Source organism: Hipposideros armiger, unplaced genomic scaffold, assembly GCF_001890085.2.
Source record: "Hipposideros armiger isolate ML-2016 unplaced genomic scaffold, ASM189008v1 scaffold_71, whole genome shotgun sequence".
In the NCBI taxonomy this organism is placed as follows: Eukaryota; Metazoa; Chordata; class Mammalia; order Chiroptera; family Hipposideridae; genus Hipposideros; species Hipposideros armiger.
This window is the reverse complement of record NW_017731421.1, coordinates 3,436,492-3,459,431: the sequence shown is the minus strand read 5'-3', so window position 1 is coordinate 3,459,431 and position 22,940 is coordinate 3,436,492. Positions and strand designations below refer to the sequence as shown.

Sequence of the window (22,940 nt, the reverse complement as noted above, 5' to 3'; positions counted from 1 at the left end):
AAAGCAACATGGTTGGGCGTTTTGCTGTCGTTTCCATAGCAATATGTCATTTATTTGTAGCTGTGACTTCTGAAGGCTAAAAAGTCATAAAGTCAGCTTCGTCTTTGGCTCTTGAGCGCTTTTGATGAGTTATCACCCTGTATTTCAGATACAGGAAGAGTTTAGTTCTTTTAGAGGAAAGCTTTGCCACTGATCATTCTTTCTGCGCATGTGGTGTCATTTACCATGTGCTTGGCATATCTTTGCTTCGTGGAGGGCCTAAGCAGTCTATTTAGATCCATGTTAGGCCACTCGAGAGTGTTATGCAGTTACAAAATTACTGCTTAGATTCTGCACCAGGGCAACGCAAAGGGGCAATCCATATGTTAAATGAGGATGGACTTCTATTAAGCACCAAAATAGACAATCAAGTTATAGTTTGTTTTCACTTGGAGATTGCTGAACTGAAAATTAATTATTAAAATAACCTAGGTGTCCTTTAGTTCAGATGATTTAGATGTTAATGTACCTAAAGAAAGGGGGCTGATCCCAGAAAGCTACTGCCATTTCAGCTCTTGGGTTCTATTTCTATCTCGGTGAGACCGTGTCCTGCTATCTGAATTTGCATGCTTCGTTTGGTATCTGTCCCCTGTAGATCTCTTTTCGTGTCTGGGTTTTCCTCTGAGAAGTGAAGTGCATTGGTCACAAAGTTTTATATCAAAGATTTTAGAAAAAGGTGCTTAGATCCCACTGCAAATTAGTTGCCTTAGTATTGTTTCTCTTATATTTTGATTCCATTGAAACCTACATAACATTATTTTGAGAGATTGACAGGTAAAAGTTAATTTGCGTTTTAATTAGCTTTTCACAAGAAACATTCTCTTCTGATATTTGTGACTGGCTTCTTGCAGATCTAGGAGACAGTGTAGATGGTGCTACATATATGCCATCACCATCATAGCAGATGCAACTCAGCATGCTTGATTGAAGAATAGTCTAGTTTTCTTTCATTCATTTAAAAATTAGGGCTGATAATTTTTTGGGACTGCTCTCCTTTAATCCATGAAAGGCGAAGTATTCTAATGAATATAATTTTTAAGTAATAGAGTTTATGTCTAGTGTCCATTTTAATAAATGCATTATGTCAGATTAGAGATAAAAATATGCAAAGATTAAAGTACGAAAAAGAGATTTATATCCCGAGAACTTTTTTATTTGTTCACCAAACAAAACATTTTTGAACAAAACATACACCTAAAAATTTTTATTTTCAAGTTTAAATAAATTTAATTCCCAAAGTTGGTCTTTTAATTACCTGTGCTGTGTAACAAATTATAGCACAGTTTCTGTCACTCAGGCATTTAGGAGACGCTTGGCTGGGCGTTCTAGCTCAGGGTCTTTCATGAGTCAAGATGGCAGCCAGGGCTGCAGTCATCTGAAGGCTAGATTAGAACTGGAGGGTCTGCTTTCATGGTGGCTCCCCACATGGCAGGTGGCTGTCAGTAAGACACCATAGTTCCTCACCACTGGACCTTTCCATTGGCTGCTTGAGTGTCTTCATGATATGGCCCCTGGCTTCCTGCAGAGGAGCACTCAGAGAGCAGGAAGCTACAGTGCTTTTCCGACCAAGTCTCCAAAGTCACACACTGTCGCTTCCACTTTTTGTATAGAGGTGAGTCGTGAAGTGTAGCATACACTCAAGGGGAGAATTAGTCTTCATCCTTTGGAAGGAGCGTCAAAGAATTGGTGAGCATTTTTTAAACCACCACAGTTGGCCTAAAAGGGACATAACGTATATTTAACTCCCCCTTAAAACTTCTAAACTTTCAATACGTTTGTGTCTGATCCTAAAGGAGCCAAGTAAAATGACAGAATACAGACTAAAATTCCAATGTAGAATTGTAGAATTTTGGACTGGAAGGGGCCTGGTTTTGCCCTCTTGTTACAGAAATGAAAAGACTGAGGTGGAAGAGGTGACGTGACAGTAGTGGTTGTAAGGTCTGTTTCTGACATCATGTTAGGACGGACGCCTCAGAGAGAGGCTCCTTCCATTGTACTCAGGGTGATGCTCGTGAAGGTCTGCTTTGGAACTGGGGATTCGTTTAACCTTTCTCTCTTTCTCATGTGTGGAGGAGAACTGAGAATCAGAGCATCAAAGCCTAACAAGACAGTTATCCCCAGTTTTCTCTGCATAGCTAAAGGAGGAATTTTAATGCAAACATAACTTTTCCCCCAACTTCTAAGAAGCAGATTATTTCTCTGCCAAGAGAGGGTTAGTGTGATTATGCTCTATTTCTTGATATGGCAGAATTCCAGGCAAATGTGTGAAGGAGTGAGTCTTCGCACCATATGGAATCTACAAAGACCTGCGTTGCCGGCTGGCACCTTGAAACACTTAAGATAAGTGGGTTTCTTAAACCTGTTAAGTGTGTTCTTAGATTTTAAGAGCTCTCTTTTTAAACCTGCATAAAGTATAGCTTGCTATCTCTAGAACAGTGAAGTGAAACTTCCTTTAGGAAAAATTCTTTTAGCCTGAATGTGAAGGATTTGACAATTCTCAGAAAAATTAGTCTTTCGACAAAACTAATTGGGGTTCTGTTTATTTTCAGCAGTGCACATTTTCTGATTTACTGCTCTTTGGCTGTTTTGTTTCATTTTTTTTGTTTTTCAATTTGTCTTTGTAATTGTGACCAGGGTCTCCACTATGCCTCCCTGCCTCCATTTTTCATGATGAAATTCATAGGATATTTATAAATGTTAGAAGATAGGACACATGCAAAAAGCGCTTGAGAATGTTTGTTTTCCTCTTCCTAATCAACATTTCTGTTGCAGGTTCTTCTGCAGCTTGGGCTATGGCTGCCAATGCCAGATGGCACTGTTTCTGAGAAAAGAGCTAGCTTTTGCTTAGAAGTAATACCCACAAACAATGCCAAATTAGCATAAGCAAATGTCAGTGAGTTAACACAAAGCCAACACTCTTTCTATCTTTTCTTTCCTTCCTAGGCCATGGGTGTTGAGAGTGACCAGGAAATTGTGCAGATGATTGGAACAGAGGAGCACGTGATGGCTGCATTTGGGCCCAGTTTGGAAGAGTGCCAGAAAGCCCAGATTTTCACACAGATGCAGGTGTGTCTTTTCATGTCGTCCTTAGCTATGAAAGGGAATTGGGGGTTTAGTGTTGTTCATTGATAAAGCATCGGTTGTAATGACTTTTGGGGGCTTAAGTTTGGGAGGGGTGTTAGGGTGATGGGAAGAGTGGTAGAGAAGCTTCTCTGACTCATTTTGGTGGCGATTGGAGGAAGACGTGAGTGTAGACAAATCATCAGCCTCTGGTGTCTATCTTAGAAGGGGGATATGTGGCGACGAGGCTTTTGTTCTGATACGACAGCAAGTACTCTCTGTTTCCTTATTTGCCTGAGTGATATATATTAAAACTATAAGAACTTTAGTGTAGAAAGTTTTGGGGGGTTTTTGTCCATGTCTTCTTTTTTTTTTAAAAGATTTTTATTGGGGAATTGGGGGATGAAAACAGCTCTGGGGAATTGGGGAAGGGGAACAGACAAGTTGCTGTCCTTTTGTTCTTCAGTCTAGTTGTGGAGGACGTTGCTTCACTGGCCCAAGTTGGCACCATTGTTGCACTCTTCCCGGGCGAGGCAGATCAGTCGCCGGCTTCTGGACGGCCGCTCACTGCGGCTGCTGGCCGCTCACACTGGCTGCTGGCTACACACGGTAGCCCATGGCAATCCACTGCAGCGGGGGCTTCAGCCTATGCCGTCACAGGCGACTCATGGTACCCCAGCTCCAGGATGAGCTGTTGTTCAGCATCTTAGCTGTAGAGGGCAGTGTCACTGGCCCTCATATGTGGAATCCGAACCGGGGCCCTCTGGCGTCCCAAGCCAGCTCTTAACCAATGCTCCACTCGGCCGGCCCTGTCCATGTCTTCTTAATACCCCTTTTTGCTTCCTGCTTCCATTGTTTTCAGCATCCAGTTTTATGTGGTCTCTATCCCTCTTCTTAAATTCCCAGTGTTATCAGCAAGAGAACCGCTGCAGAGCCTTCGCTGAGCTGCTGAGGCACTCCCAGTGGAACCTGGGGATGTTAGGGCAAGACTCGAAGATGCAAACAGGGAGCTGCATATGCTTAAGATGAATAGCAGCCATACTCAGGACTTTTAGTCCCACATTTGTGAAGTGCTTTGCTGAGTGGAAATCAGTGGTGGCATTCCTCAGAGCCACCCTGGGAGGAGGTGGGAATTTCTTACTATAGAAGCACGGGAGAGTTCTCATTTATCCATGTGTGCATTGCCTGTTCTGTGGGTTACACAGAACAAGGTGTAAACTCCAGGCTGTTTTTTTTCTTGTCACCTGGGACGCTTGTAAAGATAACATTTTCTCACTTACATTTGTTAGTGTGTGTTCTGAAAAATCAAACCTGTCTTGATAGTTTCATAGACCAAGTGGAACATTTAGGAAGGTTATTGTCATATGTAAGCATACGTAATTCCAAAGCACAAATCAGTAGGGATTATTCTCATCACTCACTGCCTTCCTCCTTTTCTGCGCTTAATGAGTAGCTGACGCTAGTTATTAGGCAGGCAGCATCAGGAAACGTTGTTTGGATGCAGGAGATTCTACTTTTGGTCTTCATTGAAAGTGAAATATTTAGTGAACATGAATCCTTATTACCAATATTATCTAAGGGTTCGGAGAACATGAAGAGAAAAATGTTAAGAAATACTGAGGAACTGGCTCAGTTTTGGGAAGCACATTCTATCCTTTAAAGCTGTATGATGCCTTGGAAGTTTACCTTAGTGATATCCAATGGATTCAGTAAAATCCATTATTCGTTTTACTGCAGGCATCATCATTGTTGAACACACGATAAAGCTCTTTGAGCAGGGGCTAATCATTCGTTTATTTCTCTTACATAGGTACTGACAAAGTTTTAGCTAACTGAATTAGAGAAGTTCAGTTAAAAGATGAGGGCAATATACAGTTAGTTAACATAAGAAAGACAAATGTTCCAAACATGAAGAAAACAAACAGGAAGTTGGAAATGGCTGGTATTTTATATGCTGGATTAAAGCCTTGGTTAATTATTTGCAACTAATGAAAGGCTGCAGAGGCTGATGCAATCCAGAACAGTTGATGAGTTGAACATTATTATGAATTAGGGCAACATGAATACTTTTTTTTATTCTAAATGAAAATGTAGCAAGTACGCTGTATCTTATAGAATTTTGACGACATGGCATTTTAATGGAATTCTTAAAGCCAGTGTTTTTTTTCAATGCCTGCCTTTTTAATCTCCCATTTCTTCTGCTCACAAAGCGTTTTGCTGTAGTATACCGGTCATGTACCTTTGACATCATCATTGCCAAGGGCTCTGGTATTATAGAAAAGTCATTGCTTACCACGTTGGGAAGGTAGGATGCACTAGGGCTGTCATCTTGGCCTATCATGAACAGACCGGGGTCTTACTCCAGCCCTCACACCACGAAACCCTGACAACACTATTGGGTATTTTAAGGTTACATCAGAAGGGATACCAGGTCCCTTGTGTTCCTGTTTCTTCCTCAAAGAAGTGAAGAATCTTTAGCCTCTTTCCTAAGGGAATTAGATGAAAACAGTTCAGTTTAGAGAAAACCAAACTGCCTGTCTATTCATGGTTTCCACCAATTTCTGACTTGCTTTAATCAGTTCCTTAGTTAACTACTTACTGCTAGGTAACTGCAGCAGGTGTTTTCAGTGGCGGAGTTTATCTTATGCTCTAATGGCCTTTTAATAGGGAAGATCCTAGGTTTAATGTCCGAATCTTATCACAGAGGAAGTCCATTCATTTCCAGGCATTATACTTAGTCATTAGGAATCAAAGAGAAAGATGACAACGTTTGGGAGGAGAGACAACATGTAAGTAGACAGTGAAAACATAGTGTGATCTGAGTACAAATGAAAATATTCAATTCTTTATACACAAGGAATTAAAAGAGCAGACAAGGAGTGGGGTTAGGAAAGGCTTCAAAGAGGAAGTGATACCTAGGTTTTGAAGCATGGAAAAGAAATTTCCGAGGTAGGTAACTGGGGACAGGGATTTTAGGTTATAGAATCAGGGACCCCACCCTTTCTTCTGACTAACTGAAAGCCAGTTAAAAAAAATGCATTCATTGTTGTTGCAAAATAGTAAGAACCACATGATCCTCTTCTTTAAAAACTTTTTATTATGGAAAAAAATCAACATATGCAAGGTACGAGTATGTGGAATTATGCAGAATATACTTTTTTGTGTCCAGCTTCTTCTGGCTGAGTATACTGTCTGAGATGCATCCAAGTTGTAGTGTTTGATGTCTTTTATCCATATAGTTTGTTTATTTTTATTGCTGAGTAGTACTCCATTGAATGAATAGACCAGTTTATCTTTTCCTGTTGATGGACATATGCTGTGTTTCACTCTTCGGTTGTTATGAATAATACTGCTATAAGTATTCCTGTACAAGTCTTTGCCTGGACAGGTTAATATTCCTCTTGGATAAATACCTAGGAACAGCATTGCTGGATCAAAGAGGACTTGTGTACATAACTTTTATGAAGTTGGAACAGCCAAACCCTTTTCCAAAATGACTGGACCATTTTGCAGTCCCACCAGCCGTGTATGGGAGTCCCGATTGCTTCACATCCTCACCAACATTTGGTGTTTCAGTCTTTTGAATTTTAGCCATTTTAGTGGATATTTGGTGGTATCTCACTGTGGTTTTAATATGTATTTCCCTGATGACTACTGAACACTCTTTCATGTGCTTATTTACTTCTTTTGTGAAGTGTCTGTCCAAATCTTTTGCTCATTTTCCTTATTGAGTTGTCCTTTTGTTATTGAATTTGTGTCCTTTAAAAAAATATCCTGGATATAAATCCCTTGTCAGATTTATATATTGCATGTATTTTCTCCCAGTCCACTGCTTCCCTATTCATTATCTTAATTGGCTTTTGATGGACAGTCTTTAATTTTCATAAAATCTAATTATCAAGAGGTTTTTTTGTTTGTTGGTCTGTCTTTTATGGTTAGTGATTTCTGTGCCCTGTTTAAATAAATCTTTGCCTATCCCAAGGGCAGGAACAGATTTGCCTATGCTTTTTTCTAGAAGCTTTGTAGTTTTTGTTTTTAGGTTTAAGTCTAAAATTCATCTTACACTAATTTTTCTATTTGGTGTGAGGTAGGGTCAACTTAAGGTTTTACTTTAGGACGTTTAGTTGTTTCAACACTATTTGTTGAAAAGACTTTCCCTTGCCCATTGAATTGCTTTGGCGCTTTTATCAAAAGTGAATTGACCATAAAAGTGTGGGTTTATTTCTGGACTTGTTATTTTCCTCCAGTGATCTATTTGTCTATTCTTATCGTAGTATCACACTGTCTTTTACTGTAGCTTTATAGTTGAAATCAGGTAGTGTAAATCCTCCAACTTGTCTTTTTCAGGATTGTTTCAGCTATTCCAGGTCTTCTGCATTTCCATGTAAATTTTACAAGCAGTTTTTTTGGTTTTTTAAAAAGCCTGCTGGAAGTATAATTAGCAATTATAATGTATCTCTTGGTCAATTTGGAGAGAATTTTAACAGTAAGCCATCTTAACACTATTAAATGTTCCAGTCTACAAAAATGGCATAACCATCAATTTCTTTAGGTTTTGTTTTCTCTCAGCAGTGTTTCGTAGCTTTCAGGATAGAGGTCTTATGTGCTGTGATTCCTTTTTGAGGGGACAGATGTACTATACCGAAATATTAACCGTAGACTGCAATTATCTCTGGGAGGAAGGTTGATGGCTGCTTTAGATATTTTTTCATCTGTATTTTCTAACTTTCCTACAATGATCATGTATCAATTTTATAGTAAGAACACAAAGTATTAAATAAAAAGGGAATAGTATATAATTAGATAGTGTATAATGTTATTTTGTCATTGATTCGTGACAAGTGTTGATTTTTGACCAGGCCCAGTGCAGCTTTCTCTATAATCAGGGTCCTTGTCTTTTTTGTTTATACTGTTAGTATTAGGTAGGTGCTCAATAAATTCTCTATGATGATGCCATTAAACATTACTCTTATATATTCTGTTTTTTCTAGGCATTAAAATACATAGGGAACAAAGTAAGAAGGCAAAGGATGTGGGGAGGTGGACCAAAGAAAACCAAAATAGAAGAAGCAAGAGAGCTCCTGGCTTCTACCATTCTGACACATGTACAGGTGAGTAACACCTTTGCAACTGTGAATAATGAAGATTGTGGGGTCTGTACATTTCTGTTAAAAATTTCTGAATACCAGTTTACATTATTTAAAGTCTAGTTCCTTAAGAAAAGAGAGAATCCTAAAGAGGAATAGACTGCCCTACTGGAAATTATCTTTCATTGTCAACAATTTATACTTATTAACTGTCTTTGAATCATCATCATCATGTATATTCTCTCGTGGTTTTCCTTTCAATCTAAAATTATCTTTTTTTAATATTCTTACGTATATTAATGCTGCTACTAGATTTCATGGTTTCAAAGGAAAGAGATGATGTCTTTGATTTTTTTTATTGAAATATAACTGAAATGCAGCATTATATTAGTTTCAGGTGCACAACATAATGATTCGATATTTGCATATATTGCAAAATGATAACTATAATAAGTCAAGTTAACGTCCGTCACCATACATAGTTGCAGATTTTCTTTTTACTTGTAATGAGAAATTTTAAGATCGCTTACCAACTTTCAAATATGCAATATAATATTGTTTACGATAGTTGCCATCCTGTACATTACATCCTGGTGGCATTTATTTTATAACTGGAAATTTGTACCTTTTGACTCCCTTGTCTTAGATGTTTTTAAATAACTTAAAACAAGTTTACAGTGCCTTGCCCATATGGACATTTTTCTTTTTATTATGATAAAATATACATAACAGAAAATATGCCTTTTTTGTTGTTGTTTTAGATTTTTATTGGGGAATTGGGGAGGGGAACAGTGCTGGGGAATTGGGGAAGGAGAACATCCTGTTTTTCCAGGACCCATCAGCTCCAAGTCAAGTTGTTGTCCTTCAGTCTTAGTTGTGGAGGGTGCAAGCTCAGCTCTAAGTCCAGTTACCACTTTCAATCTAGTTGTGGGGTGGGAGGCATAGCCCACCATTCCATGCGGGAGTCGAACTGGCAACCTTGTTGCACACTGAACCATCTGGCTGCCCATCGGCAGCTTGTGGCTGCTCAGCTCAAGGTGGCATGTTCAGTCTTAGTTGCGAGGGGGACATAACCCACTATCCCCTATGGGTATCGAACCAGCAACCTTGCTGCTAAGAGCACACACCCTCACCAGCTCAGTGGCTGCTCAATTTGGGTGCAGCTCACTTGCCCATGTGGGAATCGAACTGTCAACCCTGTTGCTCAGAGCTCGTGCTCCTAACCAACTAAGCCGTTTGGCCGGCCCCCAAATTTTTTTTAAGTGTACAGTTGTGTGATATTAAGTACATCTCACTGTTGTGCTGTTATAATAGATACTTTTTAATGTACTGGATGAGTTCATGTCCTAGACCTTAAATTTTAGAGTTAACATTGTCGAGTGTCCTTCAGTTACAGTGAAGATGCTCAGGTCCAGACAAGATAGATGATTTGCCTGGTCAAACCTGGCTGGTTAGTGGTCAGAAAGAGAGCTAAAACCCACCTTCTGATCCTTGAACTAATGCTTAATATTTATTTTTTAATTACCTTATCTCTAAGCTGAGATTGACCATGTTGGCACATGGGCAAGAATCATCCTTCCCCCGTTCCCATTTAATATGCATGTTATGCTTTCTAAGAGAGCCACTGTGTACTCTTCATGAATGGTCTAATTCAGGGGTTGTGCACTGTACTTTCAGGGGATGATTATAAATAATGGAAACTCGAGCGATCTCTGGAAATGGATGGTGACCACCTAGATGCATTCAGATTCGGTTTTCTTATTTTGAAGCATCTTGTTAGCCAGAGAATAGAGGTCTCTGATCCTGCCCTTTGGCTGTCATTTTTTTGTGTGTGTCCTTGATATAATTCAAAGAATTAGAGAAGTCTTATACTAAAGCTGGGCCTGAACTGAATAATTATGCATTTATTGGAAGAAATACAACTAGCATATCAAATCCATTTTTGTGATATTTGGGATTTTATGGTATTGTATAGTATAAAACTTACTTAAAAATGAGTTTAAAAGTCAAATAAAAATATTGAGTAACTAAGTGTTAAAGATATGACAGTAATTGTGATGGTGGAACTTGAATGACTTAGATTTGGAAAGCAGAGGTTTAGATGTGTTTACATAGAGGGATAAAGGTGGGCAGGGTACTCAGCATTTCCCAGCACTTGTACTTGAGGGTGAGCTGCAGGGGCTTTGGCTTGGAACCCTGTCCTGGCCTTTCAGTTCCTCAGAGGTAGTGGTTCTTCAAGTGTGTTTTTCAGACTAGTAGTATCAGCACCACCTGGGAACTTGTGAGAAATTCTTGAGGTCTACATCAGACCTACTGAATCAGACACACTAGGGGTGGGGCCCAGCAATGTTTTAACAAGTCTTTCAGTGATTTGGATCCTCACTAAAGTTGGGAAACCACTGCTCTAAGGGTTTCCCCAAGATGCCTAAGACTTCTCTTTTCTCCAAGGTAATAATAAAAGGACTCCAGAGTTTTGGTGACATCAATTCTGTTTCAGTGTTCCAAACTCATTTGATAGGTCTTCTTTCCCTCTTTCAGATAATTCACAGGTTAACATCCCACAAAGGATATCTGAGCTATTGGCCTTGTACCAAAAAGTGATGTCTGCCACTAGATTAGAGGGTTCCTATTCCATATCAGTAGGAAAAACAGTCTAAGTATTAACTCATTTTTTTCTTTTCTTTTTTTTTTTATTAAAATTTATTGGGGTGACAGTTGTTAGTAAAGTTACATAGGTTTCAGGTGTACAATTTTGTAATACATTATCTATATATCACCTTGTGTGTTCACCACCCAGAGTCAGTTCTCCTTCCATCACCATGTATTTGATGCCAGTTACCCTCATCTACCACCCCCCTCCCCCCTTACCCTCTCATAACCACTAAACCAGCGGTTCTCAACCTTCCTAATGCCACGACCCCTTAATACAGTTCCTCATGTTGTGGTGACCCCCAACCATAAAATTATTTTTTGTTGCTACTCTATAACTTTTGCTACTGTTATGAATCGTAATGTAAATATATTTTTGTTTTCCGATGGTCTTAAGTGACCCTGTGAAAGGGTCGTTCAACCCCCAAAGGGGTCGCGACCCACAGGTTGAGAACCGCTGCACTAAACTATTGTCTGTGTCTATGAGTTTTTGTTTCTTCATTTGTTTGTCTTGTTCCTTTGTTGTTTTCAGTTTTATATCCCACATATCAGTGAAATATTATGGTTCTTGACTTTTTAAACCTAGGGTTTTCTTTTCAGAATCTAGTAGTTAAAAAAGAAGGGTGACATGAGTTAGGGTTCAAGTGCCTTATAAAGTGCTGTAGGCATTGGCTATAAATACCCATTTTTATCTCTACTTATAAATGTTTTGGGCAAATCTGCCAGTATTTATGCAAAATGAAAATATGGAATGGAATTTGTTAAAAGTTGAAAATTTTGTTAATGAAAATTTGCTTCATTTTTTTCATTAATAGGAAAGGTAAATTCAACAACTAAAAGAGTTACATTTTCGATATAGCTTGCCACATTAAGATAAGGAAAAAAAAAAGCAAATTAGATGGATCTAAATGGAGGACCATACCCCTTTGTAAATATCAGTTGAGAATGTAAATTACTTATAGCTGCCCAGACATTGGGTCTTTGTAGGTTTGTTTGTTTGTTTGTTTGTTTGTCTGAGGATGGATGAGAGACTTCTTTTTAAAGAACTAGATTTATTCCAACCTTACTTATTGATGTAATTGTTTTGTGAGTACAAGATTACAAAATAGCTTTTAGGGCTACTTTTTTTTTTTAACCACATTCCAAGTTAACACATTTCTTTTAAGACATTCCAAAGTTCTCAGTAATAGGAAGAGAATAAATTGACTTAGAAAAGAAATACAACTTTCTTTGAAGGAGAATGAACTTTTTGAGATACATACAGAATTTCTAAGATCCTGTAGTGTAATTCTTTAATAGCAACAACAAAATATATGAAGGAGAATAGTTGCTGCTGTTTTTTAAATCAAGATCCCCTGAATTAATCTGTCATTTGAAGGCTTGACTGGGCTGGACATCAGAAACGGCCTCCGCACTCATCTCTCTGGCTCCTTAGTGCTTTTCCAAGTAGCCCCTCTATCCCCAACAGAGTGTCCTGGACTTCTCACATGGCACTCAGGACTCAGAGAAAGAAAGTGGAAACTGCTAATTTACAGGCCAACACAAAGGAGATGATGGATTCTACCTCTTAAGGAAGGAGTGACAGGAAACATAGGGAGGGAAGGAGTTGATGGAAGTCATCTTTGAGGAAAAGCTACCACAGGTGCTGTGTACAAAGACGAAAACTCATCATCTTATCTCTCAGGAAAGTTTGTAGACTAGTTGACTTTCTTTGAGTAGAGAGAATCATAACAATTCATTGTTTTCTTATTTAAATATTATAACAGTTCTTTTCTTAGGCACCTTAAATTTTAATGTGCATTGTCTCGAAACTGTTCTCTAATTTCTAAATTACAGGTTAAAGAATTCAATTTCCGAGCCAAATGTATCTATACTGCCGTGATGGTGCGAAGAGTAATTCTGGCCCAAGGAGATAATAAAGTTGACGACAGAGACTATTATGGTAACAAGCGATTGGAGTTGGCAGGACAGGTGATTTCATTATTTTAATTGAGAAGTCTTATTTTCTTTAATAAAAATTAATTTGGTATTAATTTTAGATGGGGAAGAGACAGTTGAATGGAATATAGGTTGCATATATTTGAAATATAAACGTTTCACCATTGACTTACTATCTCAAGAATTTCTTTAACTATGAAAACTATTTTAATTCTTTAAATATGTTACTAATATTTTACCTGTATTATATCTTTTGTTGAGATGTTTACTCTCATTCTATGTAATGTAGGAAATGAAATATAACTTTAAATAATACCATTTATTCAGTTAACAAACATTAAACCCCTATCATACACCAAGCATAGTTCTAGGAACTGGGGACACACGGGGAATAAGACATACAAAGCTCCCTTTTCTCTTAGTCCAAATAGTCTAGTGAGAGAGAGACAGTAAACACTCCCCTAACTTTTTTGATAACATAGTAGAAGTGAATTAGTGAAGACGTCTCTAGTCTCATTTTAAATCTTAACTGATAAATTATATCTTATTTTGAGATTATGTACCCCTTTCAACTAGGTAGCAAGAATCTAAAAGTCTCAAAACTTCATGTATCAGCATTTAAATCAGAAATTGCCTTTAAATCAAAGAGCTAGAATATAGACCTGGCCGCTGTTGATATTTTCTCTTTATCTTTGGTTTTAAAGAAGTGCCTTGGTTTGGTGCTCTCTGTTGCTGTCCTGCGTAGGGTTCACTAAGTTCTTAATCTGTGAATTTATGTATTTCACCAAATTTGAGAAATTTTCAGGCTTTAATTCTTCAACTTTTTTGTATTATTTTCTGTTCTTCTTTGGACTCCAATTATACTGTTAGGCCCTTTTATATTGAGGCTCTGTTAATTTTCTTTTCAGTTTTATTCTGTTCTTCAGACTGGCTAGTTCAATTGATCTACTTTCAGGTTTACTTATTTATTTCATACATCATCTCTAATATGCTTTACAGTCATCCAATTAATCTTCTAGTTTCGATATTTTCAGTTCTAAAAATTTTATTTGGGTATTTCTATACCTGTTTTTCTACTGAGACTTCATGGTTGTTCATTACAATAATATTTTCATTAAAATTCTTGACTTTTAATAGCTACTTTGGAATCTTGGTCTGCTAATTTTTATATCTCCGTCATTTTAGGATCAGTCTCTTGATTAGCTTTTCTCTTGAATATGGGTCATGTTTTCCTATTACTCGTGTGTCTAATAATCTTGGATCGTATCCTAATGGACATTGTGGATGATGAGTTGTAGAGACTCTAGATTCTGGTTTATTCCTCTGAAGAGTGTTCTGGTTTTTATTTTAATGTAGTTAATTTGACTGGAAACCTCTGAATCCTGTCTCCTTGCAGCAAACAGCCGAAATATTCTGTTTAGTTCTGATCATAGCTGGGTTGTAAGATGCCCCATTTCCATTCTCATGGTTATTTATCTTACCAATTTAAATAACTATTTTTAGTTTTTTAAAAAAAACAGGGTTACGATTTTTAAAAAAGTAATGTAACAGTAAATTAAGCATTATGAAATAGCAGATATTAAAATACAAATCATAATACACAGTAAAAATGCTTTTCAAAAATGACATTAACATAGTGAAAAGTTTCAAACAATTACAAGAAATTTTACAATGAAAATGAGTCTTTCTCCTACTTCTGACCTCCCTTCCCATCTAACCCAGTTCCCTAGTTCCCTTCCCCAGTAATAGTTCCTTTTTCCTTCCTCTAGTCTATCCTTCCAGAGACATCTATGTGTGCACAAGTATCTTTATTAACTGGCATTTTAAACTTGTGCTATTGGAAACTCTTGGCATGCAGACATTGAGGCCTATGTGTGAATTTATGCCAAGTTTTGTGGGCCTTCTTTGTCAAGGGCAAGTTTGGAATCAGGCTTTGCAATTTTAGAAGAAATCATATGAAGGAACAATTTGTCTTCACTAGTATGAAAGAGATATTCAAAGCAGTATGTCTGTGAATGTTGCATGCCCATTACTGCCAAGTCCTCTTACTAAGGGGGCATTTAATCAGTTAAATGTGTAGTGTTGCTACAGAAATTGACATATACCCGCTTTTTAGTTATGAAAAATTTCAGGCATACAAGACTATATATAATGTATTGGGTTGTCAGAAAAGTCATGATGCATTTTTGCAACGAAAATCAGAAAAAATACGTCATGACTTTTCCGATAACCCAATATATGTGTGTTTGTGTATTAAGACTCATAAAACAAATATTCACATGTCCCAATGCAAGACTGAACATAGCACTAGTATATTTGGATCCACGTGCCTTCTCTGATTCTTAGCTGCCCCTCCCATCTGTCTGTTCTGGAAGCTCTGGCCAGGTGCCTGCCTGCTCACCTAGTAGAAAGCAATCCCAACAGATTTCCAAGCATTTACTGTGAGATTAGGTGAAATGCGGGTCCATTTCCCAGGAGTATCCCTCAGCAGACCTAAGCTTCAGACATGGGTTTCGAGGTTCTGAAAGCATGAACTCTTAATCAAATCCCAATATTAAAACATACACGTTGAGCCCCTCTGGTTGAGGTGGTGTGTAAGGGCTTGTTGCTCTGCCTACTTGCCCTTCCCCGGAGACCCCTCTGTGGAATTTCTAAACACAGTAGACTGCTCTATAGAATGAAGTGTAAACTCTAGCAGGGCTACTGGCGTCCTTGATGGTCTCACCCCGTGCACCTGTTTAGCCTGATCTCATACCAAAGCCAGCCACTTACATCTTCCCAAATACACTGTGGTGCTCTTTCATCCTGCCATGCCTTTGAGTTGTGTCGCCTGCCTAGGTTGCCCCTCCCTCATCTCCCCTTCACCCTCTCCCTAATGAGGAGCCTCCTACCCGTTCATCCTTCTTTCAGTGTCCCTCTCTGAAACCACCTGTGAACCCCAGGAGCAGTGAGTTGTTCTGTCTCCAAAGGCCAATAGCACTTTGTTCAGGTCTTTATTTACATGCTGAATTGCTGCATAATTCTTTACCCGCATGCTTTGTCCCCCCTTTAGACTGTAAGCTCACTGAGGGAAGGGACCACTTATACTCATCTCTCCTTCCCCAGATAAAATACCCTACACCCCAGATACAGTAGCTACAGAGACTTTATGAGGCATCTGCTCGCAAGAGGAGGTCTGTGGGGAGACAGACAATGAACAAGGAAACTAAATAAATACGTTAATATTAGATAGTCATAGTGTTTCAAGAAAACCAAAAACAATCTAATGTTAGAGAGTTAGGGTGTTTGTGGAAGAAAGGGGGTGTTAATCAGGATGGTCAGGAGAGATCTCTTTGGAAGTGATACATTTTAAGCTGAGCCTTCAGACACTCCAGCTGTCTTGAATGAGGAGAAGCCAGTCTCATGCAACCTTGGGAACTGCATTCCAGGAAGAGAGCCGAGCAAGCAAGGGCAGACAGCCCAGGTAGTTCTGGTGCTGGGTAAACTAGAAGAGGATCAGTGTGGCCGGTGTGTGGGGTGGGGAGAGGTGACATTGGGGACCTAGTGTGTAGGCCATGGAAGGCGTTCGGATTTAGTTTTACATGCAGTGGAAAACCATTGGAGAGTTTTAATCAGAGAAGTGACACAACCTGATCTTCAGTTTAGAAAGCTCTGATTCGGAGATAAACAAGCGAGGAATGGACCAGTTAGGAGGCCATGCCAGTATTTCAGGTGACACGATGGTAAATGGGATGATAACAGGAGATATTCCCACAACTAAAATTTTAAAAACTGGAATTTAAAAGTTATAGCAATTTTCGGTTTCGGGAAAAAAATTAATGTCTGCATACTTGGGAAGTTCTGTTTGGTTAATGGCTGATGCTCACAGGTAGATTTTTGGCCGCCTTCATATTGACCACTGTTCAGGGGATTATGGGTATCCCTACCACCATCAATCCCAATTTTTACAGTTGTTTTCATTGGAAAAAATCATGCTATGAAATGAGTCCATTAAAAAAAAAATGTTAGTTGTTTAGAGTAATAAGGAGTGATGTTGGGAGAGGGGAGACGAGAAACTATCCTGTTGCTTAAAAAGTTAAAATTAAAAAGAGGGTTCCCATGTGCAAGAAAACATCACTTTAAAAACAATGTAAAGACATAAAAGGCATTGTGTTTGCAAAATCATGTAAAAACAATCGCTGCTAATTTCACACCCCAAGGGACAAACGAGGCAGCACAAATGTGCTTCAGCTTTAGATAACAGAGCTGTATCCGGGGCCAAGAGGGTCCACAGAGCTTCCCTGCAGTCTTACTGCCACCTGAGGTCCGGCCGGCCAGCCGCCAGTAGAGGTGTTAGCAAAACCTACCGATTTCAGGCTTAATCTTTTCACCTACCTTTTCTTTTTCGGTAATGTGTTCATTATTTGCTGAGCATTACTCTATTCTTTGTCTGCACATTTTTTTGTTTCTAATGCAGCTTGCTTTGTATGGGTGAGATATGGAACGCCACCAGCATCCGGCACCCTGGAAAGCCAGGGATTTCCACCCTGTGACAAAAGAATGCCGTCTTGACTTCAGAGATTGCCTAATCCCAGCTGTTCTGATAATGTAATTAAGGCTGCCTAATGTCTTTAATTTTGCAACCAGTTTGTGTGAAAAGGAAAATTTGGCACTCTGAAGGCTTAAACACTAAATAGCAATCTCAAGACGCCTAATTAGAATTCTCTGACATTAAGCTAATTGGTGAAACTGTATTTCAGCAGCTTAACTTCTTTATTAATTTTTTTTTAGCATTTTCATTGAAAATCAATTGATGAGCTGTCAGCATTTTTTCCTTAAATGTAATGTGCTCTTTCGTGCTCCTGTCTTAAGCGGGCTGAAAGGCCTCATACTAGCAATGAAAGGTATTGAATATTATCACCAGCATTCCGTCCCTTTTAATCACTTCACTCTTGACCTAAATAATGTGGCTTATTGTGTGACTTGGCCTTGTAGTGTCTTACTGCTCTGTGAACTGGAGAACATGATTTCTCTTAAATTGAAAATTTGGGGGTGGAGAAATTTATTAACAAGGCAGTAGTTCTGTTGAGTGTGTTCTTTTCACTTGTTTAGTACCAGGGGTATTTCCTTGTGTTTGAATCGGGGAGCTACAACAAATTCAGCTGGGATTCAAAAAAAACTTTGTCATAATTTGAGACACAAAAGTCTAAGTGTAAGGGACTAATTAAAATAGAGCTGAGCTTTTGTGGTTCAGGTTAAGGGCATTTGCTTCTGTTCAGGATGCTTATTCAAGTTCCTTTTGCCAGTTTCCACAGGAAGTTGCTGAAATGGGCTTCATCCTTCTCACCCCTCTGCACCTGCTTCCATTCCCATAGTCTTTCTTTCCTTGAACGAAACTGCTGGGTCTGAGTGGAAGAAAGGATTAAGCTCTCAGAGGAGGAAGTTTTCTTTTTAGAACACTTCTGACATGGTCAATTCAAGTTCAGGATCCTGGCTTTGCTATCTGCAAAGTCGATTTTAGTAGAAAAGTTGGAAGGATGCGTCTAACTTAAGGGAAAAGCATAACATCACATTCCACTTAGGAAAGTCTTTTTTCAGTAGTGGCTAGAGGGGAAGACGCATTTGCTTTGAATGTATCTTCATTATGAGTCAAAAAAATTATCTGTGGGTAGTAAATATTCAAGAATATAGTCAGTATGGAATTTGGAAAATCTTTAGTTTATAAGATTGCACTGAATTTCAGAATTCCTCTTTAAGTAAATAAGTAGTATATATATAATACCTCCCTCCAATATTACTTTATTGTTTTGTTAGGTTACTTAGATTACAAATATATTGAGCTTTTTTCTTTTCCTTTAAAGGAAATAAAATGCTTACAAAGGGGGAAAAAAACCAATTAATTTTGCAGGGGAATTTAAGTATGTATAATATTATATTTGATCACTGAAGAAGCATGCCTGTATTTACTTATAATAAGCCCCCTATTTAGTTTTGCTAATAGGGAGGTTATTTTATATGCTCGTAAATGGTGTTCTTGTTATCTGCTGCTGCATTGCATGCTATCCCAAAACAGTGGCTTAAAACAGCAACCGTTTTATTCTGTCAGCAAAAAACATCCAGCCTAAGAGAAAGCTTATGAGTTTATTTGAGCCAAACTGACTACAATTGCCAGGAAGCAAAGTCTCAATGGATTGAGAAAATGCTCCGGAAAATGGCCGTTGTGCAATTTATTGTATACATTAGAATCAAAGGAGGAGGGTTACATGAAATCTATTGGTTGTAGATTAAGGAGGTGGGAGAAAGCAAAGCGGTGGTGGTGGTGGTGGTGGTGATGGTTGGGGGGGATCTCTGGGATTGGATAAAAAGCAAAAATTCTTTTACATTGGTGGGTACAAGATAGTTAATAGCATTTTACAGCACATAGAGAGAGTATTTGGGGAATAAGATAACAATGAGGGATTTTGTAGATTCCTGCTCTGGTGTGGTGGGTTATGCCCCCTGGGGGGTCCGGAAAAAGAAATTACTCTGATATTGTAAGGGTATGTTATCTTAGATGCAAAAAGACGACAGACAGGCTTAAGGTAAAGATTGACCTTTGTCAAGGAAACTACATGCCATGGACGTGACTACCTGCCACGACTCGCTTTCAGTTAGGAATTTTTTATGTTTAGACCATCTTATGTGGTTATTTTTCAATCTCCTGATCTTGTCAGGTTTAATATGTGGCCCATTTTCCATTCACATATCTCACAATTTTGTGGGTCAGGAATTCAAACAGGTCTTGGTGGTTTGATTCTTCTGTTTCACATGGTATACTGATGAAGGTCACTTGGAGCGGAGTGGGGAGGGCTGGAAGGCTGGGCTCAGCTAGGGACCTGACCCTTCCAGTGCTGTGGCCTCAGAGTGACCAGGACACCAAGGGAGTGTTTTCCCATGAGCAAGACAGAACCTACATGGCCCTAATGGCCTCGTCTTAAAAGTCACAGCTTCACTTTCTTTACTTTATTGGACAAAGCAATCAGAACCTTTGCCCAGTCTTGGAACAGTGGGGAGACACGGGCCACACCTCAATGTGTAGTTCAAGGAGTCAGCCAGAGATTTGGGCAAAGTTTGTCTACATAATTTGGGGGTATTCTGTGGTTCTCTCCTTTCTGTGAATTCCCCATCACTTTCCAGCTATTGTAGTGGCTCAGAACTTTTTTGTCTGGTTCTTCAATCCAGTAAAACTGGGGGTCTCTCTGAGTTTTCTCTTCCCAAGGTAGTTTGTGCCCTTCTTGACAATGTATCTATCCTGCCCTTGATTGAAAAGCCTTAACAGGAAATGCTCTCAGTGCCACTCACTGTTGATATGTGTCAGCTCTCCTCCCATTTCTGCCTGCTTTTGGACACTCTCCAGTGCCTTCAAATAGTTTTAACATTTGTCCAGAGTTTATCATTATTATCAGCAGGCGAGTCCCATCTTTTAGGAGCTACTTCACCAATTCTGGAAACAATCATCCTACTCTGTTTTTATGATTTCCAATTCCAGCCCATTGATTTGTTTCTCATGGTTACACTGTCTTAGATATGTCACTATGGCAAAATATAATTTAATTTTTATTACATAATTTTTAACATTAAAAATAAAAATCTTACGTTTATGAAAGTTATAAAACGTACAGATAACCACCCTCAAATCTTCTACCCAGTTTATGTAATTCTTCACAATTGCCCCACGATCTTGAATTTGTTCACTTATTTTTTATTACATCATTTAATTTTAAAATATTTTATTACAATGTAAGTTTTGCTATTTTTGAGTTTTATAAAAATAGATTCACACTATATACATTTTTCTGCAATTATTTTCTTCACTCAACACTGTCTTTAAGATTCATCTATATTGTTACATGTCACTGTAGTTCACTTTCATTTTTGTATTATATTCCATTGTATAAAGATATGATATATACATAAATGATAAATATCATTTTATCCGATCTACCAATCAAGGACTTTGTATGATTTCCCTTTTTAAAAAAACATTAACATTCTTATATTTTCTGGTGCCCAATTCAAGAGTTTCTACAAATGGGATTGCCTAGTCACGGGGTCAAGTTAAATCTTCAGCTTAACTGGAGAATGTCAAACTAGTTTCCCAAGTATTTGTAGATTGCATTGTGTGTGAGTTGCTGATGATCTCCAACCTGTGACTTAGTATCAAACTTTTAAATTTTTATCTATCTGGTAGATGTAAAGTGGCATCTCTTTGTGGTCTCAATTTGCATTTTCTTTATTACTAATGAGGTTGAGCCTCTTTTTCATATGCTCATTGACCATTTCTGTTTTTCCTTCTTTGAAATGACATTTGGGTTGTTGTATTTTCCTTATTGATTTCAAGATTTTTTGTATATTTTGGATTTTAATTTTTGTCAGTTATATGTGTTGCTGATATCTTCTCCCAGTCTGAATTCTTTTTTTGTTTTTTAAACTTTATGGGATCTTTTAATGTCCAGGAGTTTGTAGTTTTAATTATAGTCAATTTTGTCAACACTTTTTTTAAAAAAAAATAGCGCTCTTATATTTTAAACTTATATCTTTGGTGTTCTTTAGTTATCTGGAATTGATTTTTGTGTATGGAATGAAGGAATCCAATTTTGTTTGGTTTTCAAATGAATTACAAGTTGTCCCAGCACCATTTATTGTGTAGCCTTTCATCACTGATTTGAAGTGCAACCTCTATCATATAACAACTTTTAATGTAAGTGTGGGTTTGTTTCTGGACTCTTTGTTCTACCCATTGGTCAGTTTCTCTATGCATTCTTCAGTTTACTCACCTTTTCAGGAGTGTCTTGGCTATTTTAGGGTCTTAGCTTTTCCATATAAAGTTTAGGATTAGTCTGTCAATTTTCATTAAAAAGCTTCAAACATATACAAAATTTAAAAAATATACAGAAATAGGATTAGCTATTAAAATAATTAATATTAAATACTAAAAGTAGAATTAACTAATAAAATTAGCTCCCACAATCCATCACACAGCTTTAATTATCAATAGAAGTCAATCTTGTTTTATCCGTACCCTCCTCAACTTCTCCCACTCCCCTCATTCCATGAATGAGTTGTTTAAAGAAATCTGAGCCATCAAATCATTTCAATATCTCAGGTATCAAATCACACTCTGTAAATACTTAAAATGCATCTCTAAGAAGTATGACTTTGAAAAAAATTATAACACAATTTTCACATCTAAAATTTTAAGGAATAATTGCTTAATATCAAGGATCCATTATTTGTTCAAATTTCCTTGATTTCCTTGTAAATATTGTTGTTTACAGTATATGATTGTTCATAGGATTCAAACATGTCTCATATTGCATTCAGTTGATATGTCTCAAATTCTTTTTGATCTGTAGGTTCTGTGTGTGTGTGTGTGTGTGTGTGTGTGTGTGTGTGTGTGTGTGTGTGTTTGAAGAAAACTGGAGCTTTTATCCCAAAGAATTTTCTACATTATGGATTCCCACATGATGGTATCACCATGGTGTCTTAACATTCTTCTGTCCTCTAAATTTGTTGTAAACCAGTAGTTAAATTCAGAGGCTAGATCCTGTTCAAGGATGTTTTTTGTTTGTTTTTTATGGAGACTATGTCTGGTTATGTCTGCATACCTACTTTTGTGCCATTGGAATTCATCCCTGGGTTTAGGTGTTTGGGGTCCTGACTCACCCACTTGTTAAGTTCCCATCAACTTTTTCCCTAGCGGTTTTATTTAGCTGTTGCTGCTGATCATTCCTTTATAGTTTAATTCTTTCTACATTTTTTAGCTGGAAATTTTCGATAAAAAATATTTTCATTCGCATCTCTTTGGTTGCTTTGAGACATAATTTATATGGAAAAGGCAGGATAAATGCTTGCTAGATTTTTTTATTATCTAGTTTGTAGAATATTCTGTTAGCTCTCTAGTTTCCTCCAGAGGTGAGTAGTGAAGGTTTTTTCCCCCTTACCATTATAAACTTAGGAGTCTTAACATTCTTATTGAAATTTGAGAATTACCATCTCTGTTTTTTTGTTTGTTTGTTTTGTTTTAAGCTGAGCCATCCTGCCACCTGTTGGCAGCGCAGTGGCTGCTCAGCTCGGGCCGGGACTCCAACTGCTGTTGCTCAGAGCTCACACAAGTCTTTTTTTTTTTTTTTTTTTTTTTTTTTTTTT

The 22,940-nt window shown here is 37.9% G+C and overlaps 1 protein-coding gene across 1 annotated transcript in view; it reads left to right on the top strand.

Annotated features, from left to right (window-relative positions):
* The window catches only part of POLR3B (RNA polymerase III subunit B), a 115,144-nt gene that overhangs the window by 24,660 nt on the left and 67,544 nt on the right, over positions 1–22,940 (top strand). The window contains exons 10-12 of the mRNA XM_019642626.1: positions 2,983–3,105; positions 8,091–8,210; positions 12,672–12,806. Of these exons, the coding sequence (XP_019498171.1) occupies positions 2,983–3,105; positions 8,091–8,210; positions 12,672–12,806 (378 nt within the window). The remainder of the gene's footprint in view (positions 1–2,982; positions 3,106–8,090; positions 8,211–12,671; positions 12,807–22,940) is intronic.